General features: G+C 39.2%; 1 protein-coding gene across 2 annotated transcripts in view; it reads left to right on the forward strand.

Moving 5' to 3' along the window:
• RPS6KA2 (ribosomal protein S6 kinase A2) overlaps window positions 1-23,183 on the forward strand; it is a 315,502-nt gene that overhangs the window by 285,119 nt on the left and 7,200 nt on the right. For both annotated transcript variants that reach the window (XM_062573694.1, XM_062573695.1), the window contains 5 exons: window positions 184-314; window positions 2,053-2,178; window positions 17,985-18,074; window positions 19,475-19,633; window positions 20,856-21,017. In XM_062573694.1, coding sequence (XP_062429678.1) covers window positions 184-314; window positions 2,053-2,178; window positions 17,985-18,074; window positions 19,475-19,633; window positions 20,856-21,017 — 668 coding nt within the window. The remainder of the gene's footprint in view (window positions 1-183; window positions 315-2,052; window positions 2,179-17,984; window positions 18,075-19,474; window positions 19,634-20,855; window positions 21,018-23,183) is intronic.

Genomic DNA, 23,183 nt, shown 5'->3' on the forward strand with positions numbered 1-23,183 from the left:
ATTCCCCAGAGGAGAGGGAGAAAGTCAGAGTCTTGATGTGAAGGTGGATTGTATTCACATGTGTCTACCAGTTTAGCAGGGTCTGTTGCTGACTAGCAGATTTGACTTTCTCTGTTGCAGGTGCTATGCTATTATTTTCTGGTCTTCTGTTCAGCTCATGAGGTCATTTTCTTTCTCCTACAGATTCCCCAGGCGTTCCTCCAAGTGCTAATGCTCATCATCTTTTCAGAGGGTTCAGCTTTGTTGCCTCTAACTTGGTGCAGGAGCCTGCACAGCAAGATGTACACAAAATCACAGTTCATCCGATTGTGCAGGTACTGATGCTGATGTTACACTTCACGTTTAATGGCCAGAGACATATGTGCATGTTACATTTAAACTGTGAGGCAGTTTAAATTCTCACTGGTACTTCACAGCTATCCAACCCTCATTTGTTTATATATAGCTTGGAGGAGGTAGAAAATGCAAATTTTTTCTGAAAGGCTTTTATCTTCATACTCGCAATCTCCACTGCCTTTACAAAGGAAAGAGGAACCATACCTTTTCACAGATCAGATGGAAAGTTCTTCTGAATACCTGAAACATTATTCTAGCTGTGCATGTAAGGCAAGCAACGAAGTGTTTTTCGGAGAAATCTTGTCATTCGTAGTAGCTTTGTCTTGGATTATGTGATGCAGTCTGTGTTGGCAGAGGGGCCTAACGAGCTACTGCTGTAGACTCCCACAGACGTGGAGCCCAAGCTCCCCGGTGCACGAGGGTACCATGTTTCTCCTGCTGTTGCACAAGAGCCTGTGTGTATTTGCATAGCCCAGAGTAACTTGATGGGGAAAGGACAGTTGCCAGATGCTTGATTCTTTGCTGCTTTTCCCTACAATGTGCTCTCCAGTTATTGCAATTTGCTGCTAATGTAGACCAGAAGTAATTGCTACAAATTGCTCAATATATTAGAGGAGCTGTGAATCAAGAGAGAGAACTGTGCTGCTCAAAGATGTACTCACAAGGAAGTTCCTCTTTTACCCATGGCAAAAGGTATACATGCTTTAAGGGGAGAGGGCTTGCCTGAGGTATCAGCTTTCACCACTATTTTAAAAATCTGTACTTTATGGTGGAATATATTATATTCTTAAAAAACCTTCTAATGGAACCGAAAGTGAAATGTTTTCCAAGCAATTCCATTCCAGAAAATTTATATATTTTTTCTTGGTTTTGTTTGTAAAAGTTTACTGCATATAACAAGTGTGTGTTTTATAATTTAGAAGGTTTTGTTTAGAGTTTAGCTAGTGAGGGTGCATTTTTAGACAGAGAATCTTGGAGGCTTTCTAGAGCTGCTGGTCTTCTCTTTAATCCTCAAATGGAATTTGCAGCAAGGCCTCAGATTTGGGCTTTGGGAAGCCATCACCACCTAACCAATCCTGCTGCCCAAATATTTTCCAAAAATCGTATCCGCTAGTGTCACCATTGTTTGCTTTATACCTTTCAATAAATAAAAACAGAAAATTTAAAATATTTTCCTATTATTTTCACTAGCAATATATTTTCTTAAGTGAGATTGACCTAAAATAATAACTTTTATTCCACATTGTAATCATAATGAAATGTACCCTGGACAAAACCTCCATTTTGCATATTGGAGATATCTCATTCAAAATCTGTGTAACTGTTACTGATTTATAAGCTATGTGGTCCTTTAGTAATTAGAAACAAGTTTATCTTGTCAAGATATGTGTGTTCATCAGGGGATTTGGGCACACAGTTCCCACTGAATTGCAGATGGGAAGTGGCTGTCTGCATTCCATAAATAGTTTAGAAAATCCCAGCTGCTTTTGCCAATGGACAGCTCCGTCTTACAGACTGAAAAGTGCTAAAAAAGGAAGAGACACATTTGTTTAAGTAGAAGTTTCAGATTTTTTGAACTGGAGTTGGAAAATACCTAAGAACAAGAGAGTTCTGTGAAGAAAGTGACATCAAGCACTTCTGTTACTAACACTAGGCTAGTCCTTGCATTTATCTCCCCAGGTCCTGATTACCTTGTTTCTTTTGTGTTTCCTATAGCAGTTACATGGGAACAATATTCACTTTACAGATGGATATGAGATCAAGGAGGACATAGGAATTGGCTCCTATTCCGTGTGCAAGAGATGTGTTCATAAAGCAACAGAAACAGAATTTGCAGTGAAGGTAAGAAATCATTCTGGTAAATGCCAGAAATGTGGTTAAGACTGCTCTATCACCCTAGGCAGCCGTGGGGCCAGTTAATCTATTTTTGGCTCATTTCTTGTTGGTGCAGGTGGCCCTTTTTCTTCCTTCATAAGATGACAGATTTTCGATAAACCTTGCATTATTTCTTACACCATAATCTCATGAAGTAACATTCCAGAATGGAAAAACCTTTACAGTCTCGCATGGAAATCCTATTAATCATTTCAGCCATGCTCCTTACTATCTAGATAATACATTTTTAACAGAACCTAAATTTAAATCATCCTAAATAAAGAAAATGATAGCAATGTTGAATCTCTGTGGTTACAAAATAGCTTTTTTTTCATTCATTCATTCTGTAGTTATTAAGTTCCGATGTTTTGTATCACAATTCGAGAAATTTGTTAGCGAAATAGCAATCTACAGTAACATGGTCACCTTCAAATAATGAGGTTTCTTTTTGTCTCCTTGACATTCAGCAACAACATGCTATAAAAAGGGAGCAAAAGGCAAGATCCAATAGAGAATCAAAATAATAATTTAGGAGAATTTAGTTGGATATTAAAGACAAATCCGTGAACTTGAGTCTTGGTCAAGAAATACTGTGTAAACAGAGTCACAGTGACGAGCAGCAATAGGAGGGTCAGCAGGTGCTAGGATGCGTATGAGAGATCTTTTCTGATAGGAAAGAACGGTTTTGTAGTAGGATTCCTTTGGAAGGTCACACTCAGAGGACTACGTTGCAATCCCTGTTAAGATTAGGGAATAGATGCTAGCCAGCAATTACAAAGACCATAAGAGATCAAGGTATGTGGGAAGTGATTCTGAAGATATATCTTAGAGGAAAAGTCCCAAACATTAATGTTTCCAAAACATTAAAGTTTCTTTAGGAAAAAGGAGTAGTAATTACAACTCTCATAGATTAGAGAAGTATTTAATGGCGTTGTTCTTTTATCAAAAATGAGACAATATTTGATTAAATCAGTGAATAATGAATTTGAGAAAACTAACAGACAATAAAATCATATCCTTTTAGTCTATATGGTCTCATGGGAGCAGATTGCTTAAATTAGCATATGACAGAAAATAATTTCTTGAAATCAGTACCTAGAGAAATATATTTGTTGAACCTTCAGGAAATGAAGGACTCCTCACTACTGTCTGTCTAGTTTTTTAAAAAACTTAGAAAAGAAATATAAACTTAGCTTATAAGTGAAATTGTGTTTTTTGTTATGAAAGCTAATGATGACAGCTTAATGAAGTGATACAAACTCTGCAGTCCATGAGATAAGTGATAGTCAGTAAAATACTAATAAACATTTTATTCAGTCTTATTTTCCATTACAAGACTGGTAATAAAATAAAATATTGGTCCATAAAAGTTTTGAGGTCTCTCAGTGATGGCCCTAGAAGTCTGGAAACCACTAATAATTAGCAATTTGTGGATGTCATTGTTCAAATAACAGCTGAGTTTTCTAGGCTACACCTACACCATGAACAGAAGCACAGACCTACCAGCAGGTCCGTGGGCTTGCACATGAACAGTCTAGGATTTTCATATTTAATGAATGGAAAAATCACAGTTTTCCAATGTCCAGTTCATTTGTCAACAGATGGCATTATATTATAGTAGATATGGGGTTTGTGTAATTAAATGACATCGGTGATGAACAAAGTGCATATTAAATTAAAATCGTATGTTTAAGATTTTATTTCAATCTATTGCTGACAGTTTTATCAGTGTAATACAACAAGCATGAAACCAAAATACAAAGATCTAGGTCCCTAAAGATGTCTGAGTGCCTGAATCCAAGAGGATCCAGCACCTACTTGGCAGTTACAGTTTGGAGTAGCTTGGAGAATCTGGACCAAACTAATGGTCCACACGACCAAACGCATGTAGAAATTCAAAACTTCGGAAGAGTTTAACACTTCAATTGCTAGGTTTAAGCTCTTTTCTGTTATTAGTAATGTTTTTTTATTCCTTTCTTCCTACACTTCCTACTACTCTTTTCTTGTCATGCTACTATGTCTTAATTTTGATTACCAGTTTAGGCAACAAGCATGCATCTCAGTTTTTAACATAATGTGAGTCAAACGTGCAGCACAGATTTGGGGTTGGAGAAGTTGGTGGGTTTTTGTTTATACTGTCATTTCAGTACCTTGCATGCTGCCTGTTTGATTATTATTCCTACAAATAGATTGATTTTTTTTTCCTTTCATTTTAGTCCTTATTTCATACTAAGACTATATCATTTTGTTATCAAAGTGGCTCACTTCCACAAAGATTGCACAGTGCCACTCGTTACAGGTGCTTAGGTAGCAGTTGCAGCCAACATTAACGTAATTATATATCAGTCCTTTTGACATGCATCCCTTAACTCTCGCTATAAAAATCAATGTAATTAGATTCTTTTGATTTCTTTCAGTAAATATAATTTGTTCCGTGTTCCCTAATACGTGACATTCACAGGAAAAAACGCGTACAGCGGTAGTTTGTGTGGCAGGCAGCTGCCCCGTTTACCTGGTGCTGCCTCATTAAGAGCTCCCTCGTTAGGACGGAGTGCTGACACATCCGCAGGCGTCCTCCCCAGAGGACCTGCCAGCAGTGAAAGAGTTACGGAAAATACATCATCAGAGGAAGATGCACATAATGTTACGGGGTGAATAATCGCTCTGGGTTTACGGAGAATGCACTCACCAGGCCTTATTTACTACGCTGTAAAGTGCCATATTGCGACAGCAGAGTACTGAGCCAGAGTAACTGAGTCAGAGCTACAGACCGAAAATCGGCTCAGAAAATAAAATCTTCCCTAACTCAGAGGAGAACATATTTGTTAAAATACAAAATATTTCATCACTTTTCCTTTTGCTGGCCTTCTGCAACAAACCATCTTACGGAGTCAGATAGATGTCTAACAGGGGAAGTAAGTGCTTTGCTGCCAGTATGAAAGCACTGGAACAGGTCTGTAATTTAACTCCTTTCAATGTTTAGTGAGACTCAGGCATGTCACTCACTGAAGAAATCCCTCTAGATGCCTATCCGCAGCTTTAGACAGCTAACTACCATTGTAAATCCAGTCATTGCAGTAGCAGAAGAGAATTTACCTGCAACATCTTTCCCCCTCTTGCATACCATCTTCAAAAATGGAATGCTAATACCAAACTCTAAATCAATTTTAGACATGTGTCCAGCTCCCAAGTACAATATTTAAAAATTCAGACTTACATGTTTCCACTAGTGAGACCATTTAAATACCATGCAACAGAAAACCTTGTAAACAGCCAGATTTCTTGCAAACTGAGTCTGCTCAGAAGCTAGTAGCAACCTTCTTGGGTCAGTGTGGGTAGATGTTGGTTTAGTGAGTCTTTATATCATTCCACTGCAGGTACATACTCTTAAGTACTTTTAAAATCTTATTATTACTCCTTTTTTTTCATCTCATTTCCAAGTGACAATAGTGTACAATTATTAAATACTAATAAATAGATTGTTCTTTTCTGAAAGTTGTATAAGATTCTGGTACAAAGAAGAGATCTGGGGAGAAAAAGCATTTCTCATCTGACAGATCTCTACTGTGTTTCAGAGTCTTCTGCTAAAATATTGATCATCCTGACTACAGCAGACATAATGGGTTTTAATAGCAAAGGGAACTGGCATTGTCAATCAGTTACAAGCATTGCATGGTGGGTATAAACAGTGTAATAACTGTGAGATCAGAAGCAGAGGAAAATAAGATCAAACTATTTCAGTTAGATCAGTATTTAGAGAAAATAAGTCATTGAAGTAAAAGAATGATGCTAGAACAGAGAGGAGGGATTTCTATAGGTGGAAGAAGATCTTTGATGGAAGCCTAAAAAGATTAAAAGCTCTCTTTTGGAAAGTAAAGGAAAGGCCACATGCCACAGTTCACAGTTAGTGGTGAATCAGATTTTTTGGTATTTTTCATGCCTGTCAGAGATTTGATGCAATTAGCACATTCTAAAAGATTTTCTTTCCTTCAAACCATTGTACTGGATCCAAACTTGGATCCCTGCTTCTAGTGAGGCTTTCAAGCTGGATTCTCAGATGTACTTCTCACTGATACCAGATGAAGTAAGTTTGCAAAGGACTTGATTGCATCTTCTTTTCCCTGAAGATTTCTTTATATAGATCATTTTTCCCCCAGGATAGATTACTGGTAGATAATAGCAAAACCTAAATTGGTGCTGCTATGGCCCATTCTGCCCCCAGCTTGCTCTCTGCTACAAATGTTGCAAGGCTGGGTGATATGGGCCAGCCTCAACAGCTCCATGCCAAGTATTTTCTTCTCCATTTCAAAAAGAATACCTAGCTGGTTAAATCTTATGGATTTTTAGTCTTGCAGTGCTATTAGAGCCAAGGAGAATGGCATACACATTTCTCCCTCCCCTAATAAAGAAAACATACAGTAGAGATAGTCGCAAATGATAAGTCCAATTTTGCAGATGCAATATTACAGTGGAATTTGAATTTCAAAATGGATGTGAATTTCATGACTTTTTCCTGTCTTCATAATACACTAACAAACTATTTGGCTGCAAATGTTCCACAGCTGTGAGCAAAGCCAAATTTTGCAGTCTGTCTGCCTCTGGAATACAAATTAGTTTATGCTGGAGTTCCAGTAAATCCTACAGTTCGTATGTAATTATGGTAATTTGTAAGTAAGTACTGAAAGTCCATGTATCTTGGCATGTTTTATAGATACAGACTGCAGAGAAGGTACATATTTATTAGCTGTAAAAACACAATATCAGAGAAATGATGTCAACATGCTATCAACAGACAGAAGTCAGTAACTCTGGAGAGATTTTTTAGCAGGCCTGTGTAATCAGACTTGCCATATAGCTCCATTTACTTGCTAATGAGAGCAAGTGACATAGACTGAAAAGTGAAAGCTGTAGGAATCCCAGTTGTTTCATAATTTTTTAAACTCCATTTCCCCTTACATTGATATTCATGGGCCTAATTGCTCATTTTCAGGCAGTTGGCATAAGTAGATACAATACATACTAGGATGAAGGCAGGAGGCTATGCGGTAGTATTTAGTAAGCTCTGCAGCATTTCCTTCATGACCCATGACTATATTAGGAGTTTAGTGCTGAATATAAAAAGCATGAATGACAAAAAAAGCTAGTCTTCCAAGACTGACTGCAGGGTGGCGCATCATCTGGGATTCTTTTAGAGAAAATAAGAATCCCAAACACATATGCCTTTATTTACTAAAACAGGAGAAGGAAAAAAAAAAGAAAAACAATCTAGAAGTCATTAAATCTTGACAGTCAAGGGACCTGTAAAGCTAGACAGCTTTGCTTAGATTGATTTCTCCTTGAACACAGGAAGTCATCCCTCTGGAATGAAACAGCCTGTAAGTTTTCCAGGGAGAGTTTGTGTCCTTTTTTGCCTATCTAGGGGGTACCTAGTACCCTTGTGGGTCATGGATAAATATATTAGAAATCCAGTACGCAGGTCAATAAAAGTTTGCTGGGTAACCACAGATTTCTTGGCTCTGAGCCTGCCATCTTGTCAGCACTGGTAGGTGCCAGTACCCTCACACAGTCCCTGTTCTTCCAACCTTTCCTCACTCCATCTTCCAAAGAACCTGGTGCAGATGTCTGGACCCAGCATATGTGCAGAAATTTTAAGGTTAGAGCCACTGGTAAATATATCCATTTCAAATTTAACCATGAAAGAAGCTTCACAGTGACCTGGTCTCACATTGTTTAGGGCAGAACTGCAGCAGTTACCTGCTCCTGGAGCAGAGAAGTAACAGGACTCTAAGAAGGAGGAGGATGGACTGAATGTGTCTGCATCTGGTGAAGTCTTGTCTCAGTTTTCAGTTGATCCTTAGTTATGCAAACCCCCCTTAGCTGCACTCAGTGATTAATGCATAAGGCTTGTATGAATGAGAGTACTGATCTGTAAGACCTCACACTGGAGGAAAATGGCGTCGGGAAGAATATAATGTGATTAAAAGAGTTCAGACCCCATTTTAAAACTGCTACCCAACTGATGGGAAATGAGATATCCGTATCTCCAAAGCACTGTTACTGTCCCAGGTCTTCCTGAGATGGCTTATTTATGAAGAGCAAAACACTTGCCTCTGCAAGATCATACTGATGATTCTGAAAGATACTGTCTAATATTTAACTGAGAGAAAACATCTCTGAAATCTGCCTCAAAATCTCCATTCCTATTTGCTTTCATTCCCTGAATGCTATGTAATGAAGCTGTTCAATATACACAGCTAATTACTAAGAAGGACATGTGAAGATCTAAACCTCTATCAGAAAAATGTAGCTTGAATTGGTTGCTTGTATAGCTTTATTAATGAAACCAAAAATTGAATTAATAGATTTCTCTCTTACTAACATGCTTGCATGTATCTGTAAGTGATTTTGCCTATAGTACCTGGTTAGGACTGTCTGACCTTGTGGGACTGTATGCTATTTTGATATCCATGATTTAAGATAGGATATTAACAAAGTAGAGAAAATCTGAAGAATGAATAGCAGAAAATATGCAAACATTGCTAGGCAAGCTCCATCAAGAGAGCTACAAATATATATGATGTAGGACAGACAAGAGACCAGTGGGATGCTAACAAAATCTGTAAATATCTCTAAAGTGATATGAAAGATGAATGACAACCATTTGTTGGTGAACACAGCAATACGAGACAGAATGTCTTGAAGCTAAAAAAGGGAGTCTCAGCAAAAAGGTTAATGGTAAGAGCAATAGGGTAAAACAGACTTCAAGGAGATGACAAGACATCCTTGTCCCCAACCATACCTGTCACTGTCTAAAGGATGCTTAAGTTGGTAGTGTGACAACAGAATCAGTAGAACATAGGGTGCCATGTAGGAGATGCAGGTTTCAGTGCAGATTTAGCCATAAATCTTTAGGCTTCTTTGGATTTGCACGTGTCTTCCAGAGTGCTGCTTATCTGGCACTCTCCAAAGGACTGGCATAAAAATTCTTAGACTAAAATTTGGATCTATGGAGGCTACAGTAAGAGTGGTTATGACCAGTATTGACCAGTGTCCTCTAGATGTGATGGAGAGGGAACAGTAATTGAGCTGAAAGGGCTGAAGTAGCAAAGGAATGAAGTGGAGAAAATTTTCTGGGATGATCTTATGTCTGATCAGTGAGATTTTTTTTAAGGCTTTCCTGGTTTTCCTCTTTTGAGTAACTTCATGAAAGCACTTAAATTCCACACTGACCTTGGCTCCCATGGACACTCCCATGGCACGCACCACAGCAAGAGGCAATGTGGTATAATTTACACACTGTCCTCATTTTGTAAGATTTGGGTTTAGTCAAATACATACAAAATTTCACTTAGTCTCATTTTCTGCTGTTTTCATTTGAACCTGTTCAGATTTCAGTCAGATAATCTCACCATAGAAATAAGTCAATTCTCCAAGGAGACACAGCTTGAATAGGCAGGATCCCTGGAGCTGCTGTCTCAGAAAGGATGGAGAAATACAGAGTGCTGGGTTCTGCTTTGAGGGCTTCGCAGAAGAAGGCAGGGTAGAGAGCCAGAAGTCCCTTGTGTGCTTTTACAAGCGGCAAGCTTTTATGTAGCAGTGAGAGCCATTGCTGACTGGTGATTTTTTGACTGGATGGGATGAAGGTGTTGTTTAACAGATAAGCAGAGGAGGCAGATAAAAATACAGAAATGTGTACAGATCACCTCTTAAGCTCTGCTTTAAAGCATCTCCTAGATACATGTGGGATGTATATCTCTTATGGCTAAAGGATTTGTATAGCCTCCTTCTCATTTGGTCAGAAAGCTCACAGTGCTTCTCCCCTTGGCACTGCTGCACTTTTGAGGAATGTGAGATGATGGTGTTTCTCAGTGCTAACTAGATCTTTCTTGAGACCAAAGATCAGGCTTCTATTAAGCTTTCTTACAGCTTAATGAGATCATATTTCTCTTCTCTAGCTCACTTGCCAAATACCTAAGTATTTTGGATAGAATTTGGTCCTATGTGGCTCTGTTTTTCATTTGAGGCCATTTAAACTTTATTTCATGTATTTGTATTCCATACTGATGTAATAATTTTCCCATTTTGTAATATATGAACACATTACACCAGTTTTCATCCGTAAAGCTTTTTGTAAAAGTAGGTAGGAGTAGCACTGAAGCCATTTTAAGGACTGAAAATTCATCAGTCTGATCCAAGGACATACACTGAAGCTGTGCAAAGCACACTAAAACCGAAGTCTGTAGATTATCAATGCAGAGCCTTTCCCATCAAAATATTCTGCCTCCAAAACTGCAGTTTTCTTCTGTCTAAATCTAAAATGAATTTTTCTGTTTCACAGGTGCTATTGGAACAACTTTCTTAATGTTACTTAGAGAATGTGTTCTGGTGTATAAATGCTAAGTAGTAAGTAGTACAGTTGCAGTCTTCATCTGGGAGTGCTAGGTCAGCAAACACTGGCAGTGAGTGGGCACGCTCGATGCGCTTAATGCCTCACGCACACAGCTTCATTTGTTGGCCAGTACTTATTTCAGAAAGTTATTGCTAATTAGTATTGCTATTTTTTTTTATATTCATTTCAGTATTTTCTGGATGATTTAAGCATGGGTGGGGGAAATGAATCTCTGGAGCTAATCAAAATTAATAGCACAGCAAATAGTCCCTCGGAAACTGTTAGGCTTGCAATAGGTCTCCTTGGAGCATTGTAAATGTAAAAGTATACCATGTCCTTTTAAATAATGTTAGTCTTTCTGCAGTGATTTTCATCCAGCTTGAGTAATTTGACATCAAAAAAAGGAACCGTATTAAAACAGATGTTTGGCATGAATAGAGCTTATTTTTAGAAGGAAATATTACTGAAATGGAAACCTAAACATTTTCCAGAGGCACAGAACTGCAGTTTTATCTGTGTCACTTCTGTTGGAATTAACATTATAGATGAAACTATCAGTTTAAAATCTCTGCATGCATTGTTAACACCTCTTTTCTTCAGAAGAGATGTAGATCCCATCTGTAATCATCAGTGGTGGCCTGAGTTTCAAATGTATCGTAGATACGGTGTAGAAATAGTGTGCAAAAAGACATAGAATTAATTCTTCTCCCTCTCCTCATCCCCGCCCCCCAGTTTCTTCTCCTCCCTCCCAAAACGGATATTATACAGGAACTATAGCATCACACTGTGCTATATGGATCTCTTCCTAAATGTGATTAACTCATACTTGCACTCCAAACAGACTTTAAAGAAAACTTGAAAGCATGTGATACAAGCTAAAGCAGCTTTAAAAAGCTCAACGGTGTTTAAAATTCTCTTCCTCCTCCATACTTCTTCCACATGGCTGTCGTATGTTCACTGGTGCCAGTTAAAAGGAGCTTTAGGAGGTCCTGCTTTCTAAAGACACGGGCAAACTCAGCTGCGGCTGTCTACAGTGTCACAACACCCAGGTGTCTGCCCTGACGTTCTTCTGGACCTTCTATTCCTGTCACCAGAGCAGCAGACTAGGACTGCCAGTGCCTCAGTTCACACTCTTGTATCTTAGTTTAAGCTGCCAGGAAAGGTCATTTTGGGCTAACACTGTTACCTGTGGCAGCTGAAGGACAGACACCAGTCCCATTTGGGACTGGGGGCCAGGAAGGCAGCCAAGGAGAGCTGTATTTCAGGCCCCTGCAACACCCACCAAAGCTCCTCCGCCAAAGCCTCCCAACCTACTTTTTAACCATGTCAGTGCTGCGGAGTGCAATTTTAATGCTTCCCAATGCTTCTGGTTGATCCCTGTGCAAGTGGAAGGTTTCCAGTGGAATAAATCCACTAAAACAAAATGGAGAATGTTTTGCTGCAGTCCATGGTCGTGGCATACACAAGGTTAAACCACAGTGCTAGTATTGGGTGTAACTTGTTTGATTTTCCTCAGGAAGGGAAACTGGGGGATGTAGCTACTGTTGCCCATTTTGACTGATATGATTAGACAGAGCTTTTGTGTCTTTTTCCACTTAAGAGGAAAAATCAATCAGAGCCAAGCAATTTTTCTAATGCAGTCTTGTTTGTTCATTAAAGTTGTGCAAAGTCCATTTTTCCCCCGAAGCATAAGACTCAAAGAGCAGAAGGCAGATTCCTTGCTCCCAGCTCCAGCTTCACCTCGCCAGAGCCCCATCCCTTCTCCTCAGCCCATCTCACTGCAGTTGCCATCAGTGCCTCTCATGCTTCTTTTCTGTCTTCTTTCTCACTCTGTTGCTTTTCTCTCTCTTTCTTTTAGGCTGTAGACAAATATTCACTTTCCAGACAGCAGAGGCAGTTAAATTGTGGCCTCCTACCTCATGCCTTTTTCCGGTTTCCCAACAGCAGTGATGAAGGATGCCGTGTGAGAAGCATAGTAGTCCTCCTCACACAAAGTCTCCCAGGTTAATTTCAGAAAGGCAATTCAGAAAAGGGCTAATTCTGCCCAGAGAAGATTTGGGCACGCTCTCACATACCATTTCTATGGCAGGACAAGACCATAAATCCCAGCTGGTAGGTGGTATCAAACAGCTGAGGATGTAGCATCTGCTAATGTCATAGCTAGAACCGGAAGGAGAAATTTATCTACACAGTTGGAGACACACTAATTCCTTTAAAAAATTATAACCGACAAATTCCTTTCACCCATGTGTTCCCTTGTTTTGGGTGACTGTTTCCATTACCTGGTTATATAAAGGGCTTTATAATTTCTCTATATAAATATAAATATGTACATACACGCACACACACACACACACACACACACACACATATGTATATATAGCTGCTGTACTTATTTCGGCAAGGTTTGACCCACACAGAACTGTATCAGTGTTCTTTTTTGTACTCGTCAGTTCACTCTGGCAAGGCTGAAGACATTGAATACCCATTAAAGAGGACCAATCAGGGGATTTTTACATGCAAAAGACCTGTAAAACTATCCAGGCTTGCTGACTGGGTTTTAGAAAATATTTATTCTCTCTAGATCCTTCCTTCCTTGATAGAGATCTTAGTATTATTCTTTGATGGAACCTGACTTGTTTTAAATATCGTGAGGTTTTTGCCCTCAGTTCTCCAAGGAGAAAATATTCGGCTTTCTTTCAGGTAGTCAGTAAAATACACAAAGGATATGTTAGTCAAAGAACAAAAAAACTCTGTTAAAACAAAGGACACTATTGTATGAGTTGAGTCCACTTTACTCTGGGATTGTTTCATCCATCAGTAACACAGATGAGTTTCTAAGAAATCCCTGGGTGTCTAGTACATGGAAAGAAGTCCATTTGCTCAGTTTCTTATTTTTCTGAAGTACAATAGAAAACCCATTTGCTTCATAGCTTTCCTCTGACAAAGAACAAACAAGCTTTTGTTATATTGTTGTTTAAGCTTTTTATACATTATGATGCCTTTTCAAGTTGCTGTTCTCCACCACACATCCACAGAGAGAAATAGAAATGCAGCATCATTTCACAATACTCACAACCTCAGAACTGGAAACAGAAAACAGAAAAAAAACCTTCTCTTAATTCTGTGTATACATTTTAGTTGAGTTAAAATCAGGATGAGTTGCCTAAAGAAAAGACATAATTCTGTGCACATAAAGAGCTGAGAAAGGTTTGTGGGCCTTCGTAGAGAGCAGTAGAGAAGAGACAGACCGTCTTAATACAAGACAGAAGGTGTGAGCACCTTCAGGACAGTAAGACCAAAGGCCCTGAGGACTGGGAGAAGCTTGCCTGGTCCCAGCTGGAGGAGGCTATGCAAGAAGAGTGTTTTGATTTATCTCTGGAAGCCAAGTACAAGTGTTGTATTTTCTAATGCATCTTTCACCTTTTCTGACAATTGATCTGACTTGGTGAACACTTTTCAAATTATTGTAAAGATTACTTGTAGATCTTGGCATCGATCTAGTCCAGGTAGGAGTTTGTACTGGGAGTGTGTGTGTAGATAAACCTGTAGGATTGTGGAAGAGGCGTTCATGTTGATCTTAGACTCTCATGCAGTTTTCTGCCTAGTTCTGGCTATGTTTTGGAGATACTATTTTGCTTCTACTCACATTGAAGCCCCTTTGAATAACTGTTTGGATAAATGAAAGTCGTAGTTAATAAGAAGACAGGATCAACATTAATAACAGAGTTTTTAATGCAATAAGTAAGTTGGTAAATGTTGGAGTGTCATGTGTCTCACTTCCTTGGCCAGTGACACAGATGGTCTGTTTTACATGAATGTCTCAGGCTATGTCACTGGAGGAAAAACTCAGGCCCAGACATCTTTCCATGGTCACAAAAGTCCTCCCCTTTTCAGCTAATCCTGAAATGACAGAGTCATGACAAAAAAAAATTGCTTGGTGTTTCAGAGCTGCAAAGAGATATCTGACTGCCTGGAAATCTTTGCATCTTCCCTAAGGCAGGCCAGTTTCTGTAGAAACTGCCATCTTGTCAACTGGGGTCTCCGAGATCCCTAATGCAGTCAAGGAGCAGCTCGCTGTGCACACGACACAGCACAAGCACCGTAGGGTACAGGCCACTGACGTTTCGCCCTTACTCAGTTGTGCCCGTAGCTCTGGTGGCAGGTGAGCGACGTGTGTGCTGTCAAGCTGCATGAGTGTGGTAGCTGTGTCACCAGATACCCAGTGGTGCTGCTGTCTGGAAAAAGAAAAAAAAAAAGTGGTTACTGCATTAATACAGCGAAAGCCATGTTCTTTCACCAGGGCAAGGGTGGTGATGGTGCAGCACAAGCAATGCTACGTTCAGAGGACTTCCAGCAGCCTGGAAGCTGGCTGGTGGGAGCAAACGTATAGCAGCGCCTATATTTCAGATCAGGAAGTAAGGTTGCACAAAATGTGTTTATTTAAAAACTGTCTAGTGAAACCATTCCCTTTTCACTTACATATCTGATGTTTTTTGAGAATCTCAAAGCTGATTTTGAAAGTCACCAGAACCCTGCAAAGCATCTTCCTCTGTGCTTGTCTTAGATAAAGCATACTGGGCCAGATGTTTACTGGAGCTCATTTTGGCACTTAGTTAGGGCATGATTTGCAAATGTCCTCTGAATGCAGCACCTCCTCTTGTGATGCAGATGTCTACATTTTCAAAAGCAGGTAGCATCCGCTGTTTGGAAAAGGCAGCTTTCCTCTTTTGAAAATCAGGCTAGAGTTTAAGAGTACGTGAGAATGCTTTCTGAAGAGGAAAACCAGAAGTGTCAGGTATCACAGTGAAGCTACAGGGGATATTCAAGGAGGCAGAATGACAATTTTGTCCCTGCGGCCACTGTAGCATGGGAATAAAGAAACTGTGTATACTGCAGTCAGTCAGAATTGAAGAGAAATATCTACTACAGGTGCTGCAAGTGCAGCTCCTCCTTCGCTATTTTGTCAGTCAAGAGTCAGGCTAGGTCACAAGTGCACTGGAGAGAGGGACTATCAGGGTGACAGACCATTACGGTGGAGGAAAAAAAATTGTTCTAGCCTGTCCTACTAGACTGCCCAGGGGACCAAGTGACGGGAATTTGGGAGTCTGTTCACGGCTCTGAAAATGATTTGTTGTGTGGTTTGCAGCAACTTGTCCATTTAATCACTGCATCGCAGTTGGTGCACACATTAAAATAAAAAGCATGCCTATTTAGCGGAACTGTTTTGAGATTTATAATTATACAGCATGTTGTAAACTAGAAGCATTGCGTATCATCTACTGTGGCTATTATTAAATTACTAGCAGACTGCTTCATATTATGTTATTTTGAGTTTTAGGTCAATAGCTGAGACTATTTTTGGTTTGGTTTTTTTTTTAGGCCCTATATATACTTTTATATTCCTGCATTATTAGCAGCTGCTTAAAATTTTCCACAGCTCTAGATATTTCCTTTCCTAAGAAAATATAACAGGAGAAAGAATCCAGAATATATCACTTGCTACAGTAGCACAGTGATAATAATACTTCATCTAGTAATACTTGCTGCAGTAAATTTTTCTGGTTTGTACCAGGCAGGTAGATCCTGAGAGGCACACATTTATGTAACTATGTTAGCTTCACAAGAGCTACATTAGCTTACTCCAGCCAAGGAAATCGCCCTGAATATCTTCTTGTATGTTAGAGTTGTTGGTTGACTGGGACATACCACATTTAGTTGCTGTGGTTCTATTTATGAGGAGTCATTCATCCTGGATTTTGTTGGATTTGAGACCATCTCTACTAAACTGGGTGAACAATATTACTGTAAGGAGAGATTGCTAGATTTTTTTTCCACTTACCTATTTTTTTCCCTTTGTTTATTAAAATGCCAATAACAGACATATACCTCCATCAGCTCCCAGTTTTAATTTCACTTGTCACACTGCTGCTGGTATGGAATTGAATCACTGATATGGCTCCAAATGCACATGTCAATCATAGACAACCACTGGCCATCATTATCAGTGCAAATGCATGTCAGTTGTGATGTATATTCAAGTATGCCCTACATGCCTTACAGCTGATGATACATTAAATTCTAGACATGTGCTTAAACCGTGTCACTGTAATTGAGTCATGAAAATGTATGCAAAAGCAACCAGGCATTTATTTCCATTAAAAAATCTTTTCTTCTTCTTTGAAAAGATGTTTCCCTATTAATGGCATTATTGTAAATCTATGTTCAGTGCCTAGTTATTACATAGAACTAATCACATTTAAGGTTGGAAGTCTTCAAATTCAAAGCCAATAACGGAAGTGTGAATTTCTGAAAATGCCAGCCATCCTTCTTCTAGAACCCAGTTACTCAAAAGCACCAATGCGTTTTTCTAGCAATGAGAAATTCATGCTAAAATACTTCCTTTACTCCTAATGAAGTTGCTAATAGAATGAGTCTTTTGGCATTTATTGTGCAGTTGGATTTGAGATTCCAAAATACAGAGACCTTTCTTGTATTATTATGTAGCTATTTTTTATTTCATATTTATCATTTAAGTCTATGAGATGTGAGTCACTAAGCAGTGCTCTCAACTGGGCCAATGATTGAGGCTCTTTGAGTGAGATCTCAAATATAGGTGGTTAGAGTGTTGATGAGAAGTCAATGCCAAGCTAACAGCATGCAGTGTTGTCATTTAAGCAGCAGGTGCAATGTTTTTCTGAGACCTGCTGCTTTTAGACCAAAATGTTTTCATGCCTCGCTATATTCTCTGATAATGCAAAGAATATATGCCTCTGCTGAATACAGAAAACTGATGTATGGATGGGATTTCTTTCTAGCATAGGAATGGGCAGAGTCTGGCTACGTGACCTTTAGCCACTCTCTTGGACTTCACAATACCATGGCCCAGAGAGTCAAGTGATTACCAATAGGCTCAGCTCAGTTCTTTCATGACAGTATCAGCCTATACATTTTCATTTCTGACAAACCCACCTGACAAATAATGCCTGTTCATTTATCAGCAGACATGTGAGCATATGACGCTATTATGAATGTATGCATTTTTGTGTCAAAGATGTAATTTCAAAACTATTATTACTTAAAAACTATTCAGGCTTTTTGATTTCTAAGTGACAGTTGTAATTCCTGTTATTTATGAGCAAACAAAACTATAGGCATAAAAAAAGGGCCCACGCCTTCTGAATATAAACTAATTACTGCTCCATCTGGTTTTGGCAGATAGTCAGCATGACTCTCATTTTCACAGGGTTTGAGTTGTCCTTGCCTAGAATGATGATTAAGAGAAGAATTTAAAATATTAATTTGTTTAAAGTGTAGAAATTGCTTGTTTTATGCTCAGTGTTGCCAGGCGGTATCTTACTACACTGTGCTTTGTTTATTCCAGATAATTGATAAGAGCAAGAGAGACCCCTCTGAAGAAATTGAGATCCTCTTGCGATATGGGCAGCATCCAAACATCATTACTCTGAAGGATGTGAGTAGCCTTTGAGTTCTTCAGCATTAAACAGTTCTTATTTTAATATCAAGCTCACCTACTACTCCATAGCTGGAAAAATTTCCAGTTCCAGTTGTCAGTTAAAGTTAAAACTAGACCCATTGACAAAGAAAGAACATGACTTTAACAAATTACTGAATAAAACTTGGAAAGACGAGACAGGCTGTATATTCTCCAAATACTGTTTAACCAGCTATAGATAAAACCAAAAGACCGCAGTGCTGGAGAGCAACAAAATGTATTTGGTTTGCCAATAAGTTTTAGAAGTGAGATCTCATCAGTCTGCTATTTCAGAATAAATTGTTCAACACACACAGTGGTGCTGCTGGTCAGGGGAGGTTCTGTTTCTTCAGAAACAGCAGTTCCTACACAGCCTGTGGGGTCTGTTTAATTGAGAAGAGAACTAACAAGGCCGCTGCAGCTTCCTTTGATGGTGTTTTAGTGCTGAGGAGCCTTTACACTTGACTCAATCAGCCTCAGAAGACAAGAAGAGCATTTCTTTAGTATTTTGTATGAAGAATCGTCTTCCTTGTGTCAGATTCAGAGTTTAAAGACCAAAATCTTATTTGTGCCAGTGGCTATTACTTTATCATTCAGATCTTAGAAAAGTATAAAAAAACCTTCTAATCACATGTCCTCAGAAAAGTCTCACCAGTTGCTGAGTGTTGGAGAGTATCTTAAAGTCTGTATAAAAATGTTTTTATGTTCCTTCCAAAAACGTTTAGCACTGATGACTGTAATACTATCTGTTATTCCAGTCCAAATAAAAGATTGTGACATGAAAATGGCCATCTTCCAGTTTAGACAAAAATGTCTTTTACCCCATGCTGTTGATGTAGAAGGTAAATACATTTTGCAGCTGATGTCAACAATGCTGATGTCACCAAAATTACAAACATAAACTATGTGATATCATTGGGAGTAAGTCTTGGCCAAGAGTATAATGCAGTTCATTTAGCTGATCATGAGTCAGAGGGAAATACTGATATTTAAAATGGCAAATGTTACCCTGTAGAACTGGAAAGAGAGAACATGACTGAGAAGGAGGCTTGGGTAAGAGCCAGCAGACATTTCAAGCTGTGTGAAGTGGTGCTGCTTTTAGCAATTTGGTCTACTCTGTTGACATGATAGTAGAACACGAAAAATACGTTTCTGTGCAGACAAATCAGCAAGTTGCTACAGACATAGTAAAACAGTGACGATTAAGTCATACCGTAAAGTTGCCTTTCCTGTTGGTAAGTATAATAAGCAGATTCCCCACATGAGCTCACGCTTTCTTCTTGCGTATTTTGCTCAAGCAAGTCAATACTGTGACTGAGGAACCAACCTTCACCAAGTTAATGAATCCAGAGCATACACTTATTCTGTTGCTCTTCCAGGTCTATGATGATGGGAAGTACGTGTACCTGGTGATGGAGCTGATGCGAGGGGGCGAGCTGCTAGACCGCATTCTTCGGCAGAAATGTTTCTCAGAGCGAGAAGCAAGTGCTGTGCTATGTACCATCACTAGGACTGTGGACTACCTGCATTCACAGGGCGTAAGCATTGCTTTTTTGGTTCTCTGGATCAATCTTCTCAAAATCTGGCTTCTAGGAAAAGCAAATAGCTGCGATTTTGCTTCTCTGAAGCGTAAATATGTTTTTTCCTCAAAAAGTATTGAAAGAAATACGTGTTTAATACTTTTCCATTCATATAATTACATTTAGTTTGTGAAATAGGGTCATAAGCTTTTTAGCCATTTTCCAACTGATTCGCAGTGTGTTTAAATGACATTTTCTTCCCCAAATTACACTGGTTTTCAAGCCCAGGTACCTTGTTGAGATATTACTTGTTTACTTTTTTCTCAAAATCAATATTAAAGCATCTGATTTTTTAACAAAATTTCAAACAGGATATCCGAATAAGCAGATAGTGAATCAAATGTTTGGTTTTCAAAACTAAGTGTTAGTTGTGCAGCTGATTGGAAGGGTTTCTTACAAGCTGTTAGAAAGCTGATTTTTAACATTTGAGCTTTCTACATAAAGCAATTTGAAAAAAAATCTTTTTCTACTTTTTGGTGACAAACAGTTTGGGTAGCTAGTGAAATAGCTGCTTCTTTTTCACTTGCATAGTTAAAACATGTTCATGTTGCGCTTCGGCTTGTACATTTTTATGATAGTTTTTCAGTGTTCATATAATCAATAAAGGCCGTGACAGAAATGCAGTGCCTCTAGTAAAACACAGCAACCTGAAGCTGCGTAGCTACCCAAAGGATTTTGTGAAGGGAACTGAATAAAAATAATCCCTCCCTTCAGATGTGAGCACTAGGTGACACCAATAGTTTTAAAACTTAGAAGAATGCAAACATTAAATCAAACTGGCACAGTTTGGCCGGTAAGTACAACATGCTGCAGTCACAGGCGACTGTGCAGTTCTTGCCCCATTTAAAGGGGTTCCAGAGCATCCAAGGAGGATATGTTGCATTTGTACAGCAGTCCTCTGCAACAACCCTCAGAAAAGCCCGTTAGAACATCTGCCTCTGTCTTAATATATCAGCAAAGGTTGCAGAACATGCTCTTTCTGATCTTAATAGACTTTAACCTTCTTTTTTTTTCATTTACCTGACCTTCCTAAGCAACCTGTCTCCAAACCATAAGTATTTTAAGCAACAGCTCTTGACCTGCCTCAAACAACAAACCAGAAATTTAAAACTATGGCAACAAACCCTGGATGCTCTGTATCCTCCTGTCTTCACTTGTTACTGACTGCTTTCTTGTTAAGGTGGTGCATCGAGATTTGAAGCCAAGTAATATCCTCTACATGGATGAGTCAGGAAACCCCGATTCCATTAGGATCTGTGACTTTGGATTTGCCAAACAACTGAGAGCAGAGAATGGGCTGCTCATGACTCCGTGCTACACCGCCAACTTTGTCGCCCCTGAGGTATGATCGTAAGCTGTGACTAATGGGTATGGCAGAGAAAGCAATCTTTTGTCCCTCTCTGCCTTTTTCTCCCTGCCTTCAAAAGAGGAGCAAGCAGAAATCAGGTTACAAATGCTTTCACAGCCTCTGCTACCATCACTTTCCTATTCCTGTCAGTCTTCTCAGGCCGCTAGATTTTCTCCTGACAGAAGCCAGTGTCTGTCTGGGACTGACTTACACAATACTTTGACATATTGCTGGAGGATAAATACCATCTTTAATCTAGCTGCTTCTCCTAAGACTGCTTCCTCTTCAGTGCGCTGTCACAGCAGAATAAGGCTTATAAAGGAAATCTTAATATCAGGAGTAAGAATCCAAAGAAAACTCCATGGATGAAATCCTTACTGCATTGAAGTTGTTGGGAGCTTTACTGATGACTTTGCTGAGCTAAAGAAGCGCTTCTCCTCCTAGGCTTTTCTAGCGCTGTCCTCCTCCCCCTGGTATGTTATACTCCATAACTCCCTGTTATGGAGTATGGAGGTATTAAAGTAAAGATAAGAAAGTTATTTGGGCCTTAAAATTCTTCTCTCCCAGGCCTACCTGTTTGTCCTTACTCTTGTTTTGGAGATAGTAGCTGAATTTGTTTGTGGTGTCAAAGCCCTGGACTTTTTTTCTTCTATACCGATTTCTTACATGTTTATTCTATGGAGCTGCTCGTGGAGCAATAGACTGTTTAAATAGTGGATCAGAACTGACCTATCTTCCTCTGTAAACTGCAATACTTTGTGGTTCCCATCCCTCCTAAGCCTAAATATCTCTCAGTTGCCCTGACAACACCTGTGTGAGACAGGAAAGTGCTACTTCTTGTTTTTCTAGGTGATTAAATGAGACAGACTAAGCAGCTCGCCCCAAGCAAGTGGAGAGCTGGCTCCGTGTCACTGGCTCACGCTGTTCCTTTCCTCACGGCACTGGGCTTTGCTTCCCACAGCTGTTTGAGTGTTTTTTTCTGTTCACTGTATATTACACTTGAGCCCTTCCTGTCTGCTTCCTTCCAATGAAGTACCAATGGGTGAATTTCTTGGCTAATTGTCCATTTGTTGTAGTGATGTAGCAGCAGTTTTAGTATTTGCAATATACGTGCTTCTTAAAAAAAATATACAAAGCTATTACCGTTTAAAACTTTGCCTGTCCTCTACTATCAAATATCACTTTCTTTCAGTTGTTACTGTTCAACAATTTTTTCCTACCCAGCACTCCCCTCCATCCAATGTTCAGCTGTGCAGTATGTAACTGCAAAGCGAAACATGGAGTGAACTTTCTGTATGTGGTCCTTGTGATACCAAAAGATATAGATATCATAGCCCTCCAGCATCAAAAAGAGAATTTATTAAATTTAGGCCATTGCCAGGGGTCAGTATAAATTCAAAACAAATCTTTTCTCAGTAGAAGTCTACCACTGACAAATCAGTTTGATTTGTTATTTAATTGTTGTTCATTTAAATTTTCATTCTAGAGACTGGAATGAGCTGTTTAAAATTTATCAAAATAAATAAAAAATGTTTTGTGTCACCATAGCAGTTCAATTTCTAACCCAAAAATTAATCATACTTGTAAGAATTAAAATACTGAGATTTTCTCCAAGATACAATGTCCCTAAGGCGGGTGTAGGTATTTTTCATGATGGGCTATTTTGTATAGATCCTGTAATCACAAATGTTGCCAGGTTAAACTGTAGTGATTTGAACCGAAAACAAAATCACACTCCCAGACGTCTGCACTGAGTAACTGAGGTCCTGCTAATGCAGGGAACGTTGGAGATCAATTGAAACCTTACCAGAACTGATGGACAGATTGCGTAGAGCTTTAACTGCTTTTACATTTTGCCTGTGATACACTGCTGCCCTCCAGCCTGGACTTGGCTCAGGTGCTCTGTCTCGGCCCCGCTGCAGTATCTGCAATATGCTTATCGCAGAAGCCAGACAAGAAGGTAGGAAGTCAGTTGAGCTGATGACACAGGAGGACAGTGGCAGAGGAATGATGACATGTTTACGTACTTAAATCTGCCTTTATTTTGGAAACATTTAATCTGGGATTTAGAGGAGAACGTCAGAAACGATGGAAGCGGTCTAAGGGAAAGAAGCAGTCTGCCACCTAGCGCGAATAACGTTGTTTGCAAAGAGTGAATAG

This window comes from Rhea pennata, chromosome 3 (genome assembly GCF_028389875.1).
Source record: "Rhea pennata isolate bPtePen1 chromosome 3, bPtePen1.pri, whole genome shotgun sequence".
Taxonomy (NCBI): Eukaryota; Metazoa; Chordata; class Aves; order Rheiformes; family Rheidae; genus Rhea; species Rhea pennata.